General features: G+C 45.0%; 1 protein-coding gene across 1 annotated transcript; it reads right to left on the bottom strand.

Annotated features, from left to right (window-relative positions):
- Positions 1 to 754: 754 nt before the first annotated feature.
- LOC114633594 (zinc finger protein DPF3-like) lies at positions 755 to 12,486 on the bottom strand. The gene is made up of 3 exons (XM_028782158.1): positions 12,399 to 12,486; positions 2,436 to 2,517; positions 755 to 1,917 (listed from the first exon to the last, which is right to left on the bottom strand). Exons 1-3 carry the CDS (start codon positions 12,477 to 12,479, stop codon positions 1,847 to 1,849), a joined length of 234 nt encoding a protein of 77 aa, XP_028637991.1. The 5' UTR covers positions 12,480 to 12,486; the 3' UTR covers positions 755 to 1,846.
- Between the last annotated feature and the right edge of the window lie 240 nt (positions 12,487 to 12,726).

Here is a 12,726-nt window from a genome sequence, read left to right as displayed (position 1 = left end):
GCGTTCCTTGGGCCCTATGAAGCCACACAGGCACAGCAACCAGCAGGAGGAAGAAGAGAGCTTGAGAGGAGGAGAGAGAGGCTCTCCGGACAGGGGCCCTTTAAATGAGATCATTTCGTATGCATGGAACTAGCTCTGAGGCCACAGGGCCTGCAGGAGAGTGACCCCCACTCTCTTGCCACAGGTCACTCTCCAAAGAAGTTGCAGGGAGGGGCACACTGCTTGGTTTCATGCCAGGCTGCCCTGGGTCCACGTGCCAAGAGCAATTAGCCAGGGGGAGGATGACTCCTGTGGCGTGGCAGAGGCCATGCTGCAGCTGGGCAGAGGGGCCCAGCCAGCCCAGGTCTCCAGGGGCTTCTTCAGGAGCTGAAGACTAAAAATAACCCAGGCCTTTGTTGCTAGCTGCTGGACCACAGCGATGGAGCTGATTCCAGGGAAGCCGAGCATGCGCAGGGTCCTGCTCACAGAGACCTGCCCTTTGGGCAAATGATTTTTCCAGAAATGTGTCAGTCATCATGCTGCTGCTGTGATTCAAGGACAGCCCAGCCCACTCCAGCCCTCGAGGCTTCTCCTCTGAGTTCTCGGAATCTAGGCCCCCCCTACATGTTTCTTCTAGAAACTTTGCTTCAAACGAGAGCCCATCCCATCTGGGGGAAACCAGGGTGCAAGAACAGACTAGGGTTCTGAATCATTGCCACCCAGTCACGAGTAATCACCGTGCCCAATGATCTGGTTAAGTAACGTTCATCTTTCCTCCGTTCTAAAATTTCCAGTCACATCTCAGTGGTCACTGGCAAACATATACTACATGGAAGGAAGAAATGGCCCAGAAAAGAAATCCAAAGTGTAGCATCAATACTGGAGGGTTTCTCAAAGCTACGTACAGTCTCTTCTATCCAACACTGAATTACTGAATGGGCAGCCTTTGCCCACCTCTCCAGAGCTTGAGTCCCACCCCCAGAGACTGAGCCAGACCTTCACGCTCAGTTCAGTTGGGAGCAGGATCTTCAACACTTTCCTGTGTTTAGAGACTGTGTCGTCTCACCTCAAGGACACCACAGTTCTGAAGGTCAAGGAACCACCTGGTCCCTCACAAAGTCCCTCTTGAGGAACAGCAAATACTGAATGGTTATAGCAGGGGCCCCAAGTTTTCCTTCCGTCTCCCAGGCCCTCTGAACCCCTCATCAAGTGGCTGTGCAATGGATCAAGGCCATCGCAGCTGTGGATGCTATCGCTGAGGCTCAAAACCTACAATTCCTCTTCTTAGCAGAGACTAAGGAAACCAAGATGTTCCCAAGTTCCGTCTTCAAGATGGCCTCCAAACATGGATGTTTCCAGTGAGGCTAGTAAATAAGCGAGAGCTTGGCCACAGCATTTGGTTCCTCTGTGAGAGTTTTAGGGTGAAGAGCCCAAGCTGAGGGTGAGGACGCTGTGTGACAAGTTCTTGAAAAACAATAGAAAAACAAAACAAGAACCACACCACACAACACGAGTGGTTGATGAGCAGTCACAAGATGGCTTCCTCTAAAATGGGAAGCAACGAAAGGGATGCCTGTGAGGGTGAACACGAGGAAGGTTCCACAGAGCTGGGGCTGGATTGTTCTTCAAACGTGCCATGTTCACGCTGGTAGAAATGAGGAAGTGCTGGCTGACGTATGCGTGGGGCCGGAGGTCACGGGTAGGGTGAGAGGTGAATGGACCCCTTGCTCCCTCCGTTCCCTTCTGTAACGATTCGTTTTCCTTGCAGTTGGTCTGTGTGCATACACAGGAGGAGACCTCCATCTGGGTTGAACAGGGCTTCAGTTCAGCCTCTCTAGTGGCAGGCTGCATTCTATGACCTGGGGCCCTAGGCCTGGCAGCCAAAGGCCGAGGCTTTCTCTTTGAGCAACTCCCAGCATAAATGGCAGCTCCAGCTTCCTGTAAGAGACAAAATAGCATCAGTAGCAGCGTTCCTCCAAACTCTTGGGCCCCAGCCTAATCGCCTCAATGTCTGGGAACTCCTAGTTTCTTTGACTTTTATAATTCAGAGACCAAGTCTCTGTCCTGAAGGCGTGCAAAGTCAATCGCTTAGTGAAAAGGCGATGCAGAGCTACCAGAGCAATTGTTATAAAAAGCCTCGCCCCTTAGTTGCACCCCGATAGTGAACCTGTACTAGTTCCCTTGGTGCTCACCCCACCCCCCACCCCGATGTCACAGCCACACATCTGAGAAACGTGTCTTTGACCCATTGAAATTTCATCTGGTTGCACTGTGCCTCAGTTTCCTCGTGTGCCCTTTGTTAGTAGTCAGTCCCACCTCATTGGGTAGTGATAATTATATGAGACAAAATTCAAAAAGCCCTTAGCACAAGGTCTGCACCATAATAAAGGATCAATAAAACATGGGTGTGGTAGCTGTTGTTGTTGTTGTTGTTGTTGTTGAGTTATCATCATTACCTTCTGGGGGCTCAGCCACCGGGGGATTTAAACAGTACATGTGATAACCACGGTCACAGTCATCACAGAAGAGTAGCTGGTCCTGGCAGATACAGAGAGGAGGAGAGAGATGCAATTACTTGAGAACAGTGCCTTCCTCCCACTTATTCCTCTCTCTTACTCCATAGATCAACTTTCCAGGCCCCGTTTGGGGTCCTCACTGTCCCTTAAACACAGCTGTACTTTATTGACACCTAAAATTCACCCTCTGCCTCTCCAAATCCCTCGCCACCTTTGGGCTTGTCTTAGTTATGGTTTCTATTACTATGATGAAACACCATGACCAAAAAGCAAGTTTGGGGTGGAGGAAGGGTTTATTCAGCTTACACTTCCACATTGATGTTCATTGCTGAAGGAAGTCAGGACAGGAACTCACACAGGGAAGGAACCTGGAGGCAGTAGCTGATGCAGAGGCCATGGAGGGGTGCTGTTTACTGGCTTGCTCAGCCTGCTTTCTTATAGAACCCAGGACCATCAGCGCAGGAATGGCACCACCCACAATGGGCTGGGCCCTCCCCCATTGATCACTAATAGAGAAAATGCCTTACAGCTGGATCTCATGAAGGCATTTCCTCAAGGGAGGCTTTCTTTCTCTCTGATGACTCTAGCTTGCTTCAAGTTGACACACAAAACCATCCAGTACAGGGCCCTTCTCAACTCATTTTCTTTGAAGTCTTCCCTGATGGCTACCTTACACTCAAACTCACAGAGATTCCTTGTCCTGAACTCCTATGACCAGTAATGTTATGGCTTTCTCTGCCTCCACCCCCACAATATGACAATAGCCTAACACATGGATTGAATTTCTACTTGTCCATCTGTGCAATGGACAACAGCTATACTTGGTGGAGGCGTCTGTGGCATTTCAGAATTCCATCAGGCTTTAAATGTAGGTGTTAAGAAAAGCCCCCTCCCTGGCTAGGGGCTGGAGCCTGAGGGGTGGAGAAGGAGGAATATATTGGTTGGTTCTAGAAGTAGAAGATAGTCACACAGGTGAAGGGTGGTGACAGCCTGAAGTAAGGCTGTGGCAGTGAAATGAGGAAATAGTCACCACTTGGGGTGGATGTCTGGGTTGTGGCATAGTTAGCCACTGGGGCATGGGCAGGAAAGTGGCCATGGGAGCTGGAGAGAGAGGACAGCCTCAACTATAGATCCAAGGTCACCAGGGAGGGTTGACCTGGATACTGGAGATCAGGACAGAGTCCCAGGCCTGAGTTATGGCTTTGGAAGTTCATACTGATTTGATAGCAAGTGGAGGTCCTAGGAGAGGAAGTTCAGCGTGTGTGACAGCAGACGTCTCTGAAATGGTGTTCGAGGAGGGCTGTCCGTGAGATGCTACGCACAACTGGGTTGATGGGTAGAAATGTATATTTTGAGAAAATGTGTATTTCTGAAAATAGAGTGAATCCATGGCTTTCACTGAAGATCAATGACCTCGAGGAAAGTCAAGAACACACTGTCACATCAGCATTAAGGGACTAAAGAGACCAAAAGAAGCCCAGTCAGGGAAGGGAGTGAAAACTAGCATACTAGCTTGACTCCCAGAAGGTACACCATGGCTTCAAAGCCAACGGAAGTGGTGGAATGAAATGATTGTGGAGTGATATGATTTGATTGTGGCACAAAGACAAGTGACTTTAGTAGTGATGTCCCTGCCATAGCATTCACACAGGTTACAAAAAGGAAGAACACCTTAGACTGGACTCCCTGCCCCCACCCCCAAAGAATTCAAGTGTATGAGGGTGCAAACACGTTTGTCACATGTAGTTGTCTGGCACTGCTGTTCCTTCTTTCCTGTCTCCTTTTCAGAGAAAGGTTCTCTCATGCTAACTCCCAGATAAAGTTCAATCTTAAAGGAGCTCTAACTCCCATACCTAAGAAGCTGTATCCATGGAAGGCTCCAGTGCTGATGGGTAGGAATCTCATTCTGGGATCTCCAGGAGATGCGTAAGAAAATCCCCAATGTCCCAGCAACAATCCTACTCTTGAATGGACTCCCACTAAGGCTCTGTGTTAACACTCTCAAGACGACCAACCAAAGTCTAGACGAAATCCGAACACTAGCCAGAAAGAGACTAGCTGAATAAAACAAAGAACCATGAAACCGTAGAAAGTATGGCTGTAGATCACTGTGGAAGGACTTCTGGGATAGTCAATGGAAAAAATTCAGAATGGAGAAAACATACCTACCTCTTACCATTTGGTTGTGGATTCAGTATACAATATGCATGCTTACATTTAAATGAAATGTAAAGACAACCTTCATAATTTTAAGTGGTCATATGTTAGCAAATCAGGAAATGGAAGTTAGACTTTCCTGGATACATCATTCTTTCTAGCTTTGTTTGTAGAACTATTTTATATAGTCGCAAAACAAAATTAAAATCTTACTCTGCTCTTAAAAGTGAATTTGCCATAAGTGAATATATTTGTATATCTATCTAATGACACAACTACAAATAGCAAGTATTTTGGGTGACTACTTATCTTTTTTATATTGGTTTTCATTTGGTTCAGGGTCTTGCTGTATAGCCTAGTCTGGCTTTGACCTCTATTTCTGCCCCTACCTCCAGAGAATCCAGCTAATACGTGATCTTAACAACAAAGATAAGTGTGTGTGTGTGCATGCGTGTATGTTTCAGCAATTATATTATTGATGATAATATTGGAACTGGTCATCTGCGATAGCTTGCTGTATGTGTATCAGATGTGTGATGGTGATGGTATCCACTGAGAAGCAAAACGTTTCACATGACTGAAGGAAGGCAGAGACATGAGATCAGAAGAAAATTAATAGAAAAACTGCACAACAATAGAAATAGTTCAATAAATAAATGTTGTGCTTTATCTTTTAAATAAACAAAAATAAGTTCTTGCTCTGCCACTGGAAATGTCTGAAAAAATGACCAACACTGTAAACATCAGCCCTCTAGACCAGCAGTCTTTGGGAGGTTTATACTATCACATGAAGTGTACAGATATCTTTCTTTGTCCAAAAGCAAGGAAGCTACCAAGAGCTCTCATGATCATGTCGAAAGGGCTTAGGCTCCAGCCTGAATGTACCCACAGACTGAAGAGAATTTTACTGCAATGGATGGAAACAAAATATGTTTAAGTTCTTCAGCTGATAAAGGGAGTATTTTTAAGACTGAGGAAGATGTTAGGAAAATTGGACATTTTTATTTACTTTGATACCATTGTAGACTTAGAGGAAAGTTGCAGACATGACAGTTTCTCTACTTTCTATGTAGCTTTTGCAAACAGTAACATCTTACACATTGCTGGTAAGTGTTGCTAACAAGTCTACAGAGAAGGCTCTAGTTTCCTCCGTCTTCTCCTTTGCTTCCTCTTTCCCAGGATCCTATACAGCACTTACTCTCTTGTTTTGTGGGGGTGGGGTCAGTTTGCTACTTTGTTCTTTTACCTATTTATTGTTGGGGGTAGGGTACATACTCTAGCACCCCTGTGGAAGTCAGAGGACAACTCATTGGAGTCAGTTTTCTCTTTCCACATGTGGGTACTAGAGATCAAACTCCTGTCCTTCAGCTTGGGGGTAACTGCCTTTACTCACAGAGCTATCTCACAGACCTTTGTATTTGAGGGACAGGGTTTCATATAGCCCAGGATGACCTCAAAATCACCATGTAACCAAAGACAACCTTGAACTCCTGGCCCTTCTCTTCTACCTCCAAATGCTAGGATTACAGGTGTGAGCTACCACCAGTAGCTCACACAGCACCGGAGACAGAACTCAAGGCTCCACGGCTGGTGCACAAACACTCAGCCAAGTCCAGCTATGTCCCAACTTGTGTTTACTTGTCTTTTCTTTGTGTCTCTCAATCTGTGATAGTTCCAATTTATCTTTCATTACCTTGACAAATTTTAATTAATAAATTGCATTTGTTGGCGATTTCATACATGTTTATCACATATTCTGGTTGGGTTCCCCCACAACCTCTCTCTTATTTCTCTCCCACCCTCACCGGTAAGAATTCCCACTCTATCTTACAAATCTCTTTCTCCCATATTCATAACGTTTTGTTTTGTGTCTCACACAGTTTAACTGGGGCATCTGTGTGACCCTAGCTTTGAAACTATCCATTAGAGTCTGGTGGGCCCATCAGTCAGCACACAAGTGGATACTACTCAACCCTCCAATCACATTATTTGCTAGTTGCCCATATTGCAACAGTGGCCGAGTCCTATGAATCCCTTTCCATCTGTAGCTGACTGCCAGAAAGGTCTGACTTGTGATGACCCAGGGCCAGTACACAGCGGCGAAGTGTTCATGGCTTCCATGATATGACCTACTTAGAGGATAGCATGCCAGAGACGTCATCTTTGGTGCTTACATTCTTTCTACAGTGTTCCCTGATCCTGAAGAGGGCACTGTAAATGTTTTCTCTCGGGCTTTATATTCTCAGCATCTTGTGGCACCCAGAGTCTGAATACACCCCTGTCCACTAAAAGTTGACACTTCTCTGAGGCTGAGGGAAGCCTTCATAGACACTCAGGGGCTGTTTATGCTGTCAGGAACATGATGCTTTTGATGGGTCTGGTTGAGGATTTTATAAACATCACTGGATGCTTTGGGCTAGATTTTCTTTTTCCCTGTATGAAGACTAAGGTGATAACTGTGAGTGAAGTTACTAATTTTCCTTTGGTACTACACAATCGGAGACATATCTTGAGTTTGTGCAAATATCCGGTTTATGAAATATTATGTTTCACATAATTTCACTCAATACATTTTAAAAAATGTAATGTCATGGTTCTTGCCTAACTGCAGGCTCGCCTCTGGTTTATCCTTTTGTATTTATTCACTAGAACACTACCCTAAGGAAGTATGTTCTCTTCTTATCCCTCCATCCCTCCCTCCGTCCCTCTGTCCCTCCCTCTGCCCCTCCCTCCCTCCCTCCCTCCCTTCTTCCCTCCCTCTCTTCCTTTATCCATCCTACCAACTTCATACTATAAGAATGGATATTTGTGTATTCTTTACATGACAGGACAACAGTCTAATCGTTTTCTTTCTCAGTTGTTCCTGTTCATCCATTAAGTGCTCCTTCAGGCTGGTTCTTTTTCCTTTACACACTCTACTACTTTTTTTTTTCTTAGCACAACCCTACTTCCTGACATCACAAGATATTCCAGGCATGTCCTGTGACGTTGGTACCTGAGCCCTGGCACCGGTCATTTCTCTAAGGCTCTCTGGCTCTCTTTACTAGAGAATGCTACTTAGAACCGACCTCTGGGAGTTGGGTGTCCTCATTATTTCTAGGTCCTTACTAGGTCTGAAGAGGGGCAATGTCATCTTTGTCAATGACAAAGGTCTATGTAAGCTTGGTGCCCAGGGCAACGGTGTTGGGGAAGTGTCAGAGGCCTCAAGGAGGTGGGGCCTAGTAGCAAGGCTTTAAGTCACTGCAGATATACTTTGAAAGGGACTGTGGAACCTGAGTCTTCACTCTCATTCATAGTCTCCCCTCCCCCTCCCCTTCCATCCCTTCCTCTTCCTTTTCTCTTTTGTTATATGACTGCCTTTTTCCCTGTTACATGCATGTCTTGTTAAGTATCCTCACCAAAACCCAAAGTAACTTGGCCGCTTGATTTTGAACTGAAACCTTTATAACCTCCAAAACCATGAGTTAGATAATTCCTTTCTCTTTACAAATTGTCTTAGGTACGTTGCTGTAGTAATGAGAAGCTGACTAACTTTGCCAACAGATCTAGGAAATAAATGTATGCATAGGGGCATATGAATACATCCATATCAAGGTCTATATTTATAAACAAAGATACTTGCTATATTAAAAACCATGAGTACACACACACTCACACACACACACACACGCCTAAAGTCACAGGCTTCAGGCTTGTCCCCTACTGTTTTATGTTATTCTTTTTTTTCCACTTTCCATCTTATTTTTAAAATTTATTTATTTATTTACTTTACATCACAGTATCAGCACCCCCTCTCTTCGAAGTAACCCGCCATACAGATCTTCCTCCCATTCCCTCTACCCCTCCTCAACTCCAGCTAATCAAGTCACTGCAGGACTAGGCTCGTCCTCTCCCACTGAGGCCAGACACGGTGGTCCAGTTAGGGGAATGGAACCCACAGGCAACAGATTCAGGGATAGCTCCTGCTCCAGTTATCGGGGGACCTGTCTGAAGACCAAGCTGCACATCTGCCACATATGTGCAGAGGGTCTAGTCTCTGGGAGTCCCCAAGGGTCCAGTTAGTTGTTTCTGTTGGTCTTTCTGTGAAGTCTCTATCCTCTTCAGGTCCCTCAATCCTTCCCTCAGCTCTTCTGTAAGACTCCCTGAACTCCATCTAATGCTGAGCTGTGGGTCTGGGTCTCTTCCCATTACTCTGGCTTTTAGATCCATGACTCTCATCACAACAGTCAGTTACTCACTTAGACGTAATACATATGAAGTCGTTTCAGAATTACTAATCCCTATATCCATGAAAATAAATTTCTTAGCTAGCACACAGCATTGGTCATGCAGCTGTGTCTGTCTTTAGTCTTACAGTGCAGTCAAAAGACCATTTTCCCAGACAACTTAGGCTGACTATTCTCCCCGCTCCTCCGTCTGGTCATGCTATCTGCTTGTTGTATAGCTGGATTCATTGATTACTGTTTAGTTTCCCTAGCCTTCTGGTTAGCATCAAACATGTATCAGTTTATGGCTTTCTCTTGATCCAATCTATCTAAAATGAGCATTCCCAAGGCCGTGCTGGTCCTCCTGTAGCCCCACCCATTCCTACATCACGTCTCTCTCCTCCCCATTTCCATCAACCCCTGAAGATAACCACCCTGTCACCTCCTTGTTTATTCTTTTACATAAGTGTGCACAGATATATGTATGTTTCCTTATATAGCATTTTCCTTACAATAAACGCAGCCTACCATCAGTAGATGTTGGTTTAACTTTCTTTGGTTTATGGAACTTATCACACATCCATGCATAACTATCCTCCTCATTCTTTATACAGCTGCATTGTACTTCATTGTTCAACCAATTAATTAGTAATTAAGCTAATGCCTTAGCTGATCATTTTTCTACTATGTGCATGGAGGTTATTTCTGATATTTTTAATTAATAAGTCACCTCACACACATCTATTTCTGTAGTGGGACTTACCCCTCAGGGTAGATTCCCACAGATGGGATGGCTCAGTCAAAATTAACTGTGCAATAGTTTTGTTAGAGATTACCAAATCCTTCACCCCAGAAGGGCTGTACGCACCCTCTAGTGCTAGATGCTGGAACCGATTATCCCATAGCTTTACAAATTGTTACACTTGAAAACTTTTGTCTGTCAGATAGGCGAGAAACAGGATCTTGGTTTTGTTTTGAGTCTCTTTCACTGTGAGTGTTTATTTAAGTATTTATTTCAAGGCTTAGGGCTCATTCTTCTATTGTTTATGAATCATCTTCCATGCACGTTTCTCCTTGTCTATCAAGTTCCTGCTTCTCTGTCTCCCATTCATCAGAGCTCTTCCTATCCTGGGACCACTGGACCTTCGTCTGTAGCCGTTACAGATACATCCGCCCAGCTTGTCAGTCATCCTTTGACTGTGTCATGGTTTTGACTATGCAAATTTTCATGGAGTCTAATTTCTCATTATTTCATTTTATTGCGTCTCTGTTTTGAGTCAACTGGAAAACCTTTCCCAGTGTTGAAATGAAAGAAGAATCTGGTACTGCTCTGGTCTTACTTTTTACATTGAAATTCTTATGTCTGGTGTGAGGTATGAAGCTAATTTTGTCTTTTCCCCAATGGCTCCCCTATTGTCCCAGCATCATTCATTAAAAAGTCTATCTTTGACATGGCAATTTTAGATGCAGCCTTTATCCTGTACCATATTCCCTTATGTAGGTGGGCCTATTCATAGGTTTTCTATTTTCTTCCAACTGAACTATTTGTCCATTCACACATCACTACCACACTGTTCCACTCTGGGGGCTCCCCAAAGGGTTTAATGTCTGCTGGTTCCTGTTTTCAGCACAGTTTATCAGAATTTCCTTGGCTATTTTCTTTTTTAAATCAGGGTTTTATGTAGTCCAGGCTGGCCCAAAGTTCACTGTGTAGGCAAGGGTGACGTTGAACTTTTGATCCTCCTGCTTCTACCTCCCAAACGCTGTGATCACAGGCATACACTACTCTGCCTGGCTTCTACTGAACTGAAGATTGAACTCAGGACTTCTTGCATACTATCAACTACTTTATAGCCTAGATAAAACCTTGGCCCTTCCTCTGCTATCTGAACCTTCTCCTCCACCTTCCTCTTCTTCCTCTTCTTCTTCTTCCATAGGGATGTAAGTATTACCTTTGCCTAACTCCACAAGGCAAACTTGTTAATATTGTTGTTGCTTCTGGTGTCCATTTGCAAATTGACACAGGCATAACTGATGTCTCTGCAGTACTGAATCATTTCATATCATAGGACATCATTCCACCTGACCTTTGTGGTTTCGCACGTAGTTAAATTTAGTTTTTACTTTTGTAAGATTTATTTTTAATTATGTATATGTCTATCTGTCTGACTGTCTATGTGTGGGTATGCACACATGAGAGCAGGTGTTGGCAAAGGCGAGACGTGTCTGATCATATAGGGCTGGAGATTCAGACATTGACGAGCAACCTGGTATAGATGTTGAAAACAGAACTTGGTTCCTCTGCAAGAACAGAAGATGCTTTAAGCCACTGAGCCATTTCTCCAGCCCCTAGTTTTCACTTTGTAGATTCAAGTTAGCCCTATCATTGATTCTCCACAGTTTCCCCGGCATGCTCCCCATTACATGAAACTAGTATCTTAATACAGGTTAAATTGCCCACATTTGGAGTGCTTGAAGCAGAAGTGTTTCAGATCTGTGTATGTAACGAGGCATCTCTGAGTTGAAATCCAAAAAGAAAGACAAAGTTCGTGTGTTTTGTATATGCATTACACACATGTCCTAAAGGTGATTTTATACAACATTTTTAAATAATTTTATGCATGAATGAGAGTTCTGTGCTGTAGAATTGTCCACGTGCTGGTAACCATGAAGCTATGGCTTGTGGAGCATCCTGTGGAACAGCTGGAAAGATGCTCAGTTGGTGAAATGCCTGCTGCCCAAGTGTGAGGACCGAGTTCAAGCTCCCAGCACCCGTGTAAAAGTTAGGTATAGCAGTGCACCCCTGACACCCCAGCTTTGGGTAGAGGAAGCCATGTCTGTAGACAAAAGGACACCTGGAGCTCAATGGCCAGCCAGGCTAGCCCAACTGAGGAGTCCTGGGATCAGTGAGCTATTGCTCTCAAAAGTTAAGGTGGGGAATGATGGAGGGAGATAGCTGATATGGAAATCCAGACTCCATACGTGCAAACACATGGACACATGCCTACACGAACACTTACATATAATGCACACATAAAGGATAAAGCAATCGTCCTTCTGAGATAAGATTGGACACGATGTCCATGGTTGAAGCTGGGGTAGCACGCATCAGCTTCCTTACTCTCTCAGCCTTTGTACGGGTTTGAAATCATTCATGATTGAGAAAAAGTTGTTGAGTCGTTTGTATTTTTTTGTATTTACCATGTCATCCAAGTGAGATCATGCACTAAAATGTGAAACAGCCGAGAGCATCCCACTCAAGGCACTGGTCGTCACCATAGGCTCTGAACTCTGGAGAGCAAGTGGCCAGACTGCTAAGGATAATGGCCGAAAGGGCATTCCCTGCTGGTGACCACTAACATCTTTTCCTTAAGATACAGGGGCCCCAAGGCCCAAGGCAAAAGTACAAGGGTCCCAAAGGCTGTAGAGGCTAGAAAGTCTGTCATTTTCTCCAGGAACCCAGTTCCTGTCTCCCCTTCACCTCTCAGAAGGCCTGCAGCCCCCTCAGTCTCTTCCTGTCACCAGGATAGCCCAAACTCACATCATTCTCCGAGGTCCCACACAGGATACAGGATTTGCACTCGATGCACTGCCATTTGTAGGTCTTAACCGCCTCGGTCATGTTCAGGGTAAACTGCAGGCAAGTTGGGTGACCTGAAAGAAGCCAGAGCAACAGTGTTAGGACAATGCCAGTGTGTAGAGAGGCAGGGGGATCACAGGCTGGGGAACAAACTGAGAGTCTGGGGGGCTCGACTCAGTTCTTACCACTACCACCTCCAGTCACGTCAGATAGAAGCCAAATGGAGAGACGGGCATTCACCCTCTTACTAAGTACCATCCAATTTTTCTTACCCTAAGAGCCATGCCCC

Source organism: Grammomys surdaster, unplaced genomic scaffold, assembly GCF_004785775.1.
Source record: "Grammomys surdaster isolate TR1022 unplaced genomic scaffold, NIH_TR_1.0 721, whole genome shotgun sequence".
Lineage (NCBI taxonomy): Eukaryota > Metazoa > Chordata > Mammalia > Rodentia > Muridae > Grammomys > Grammomys surdaster.
Note: the sequence above shows the minus strand (reverse complement) of the source record. Positions and strands in the feature narration are given on the sequence as shown.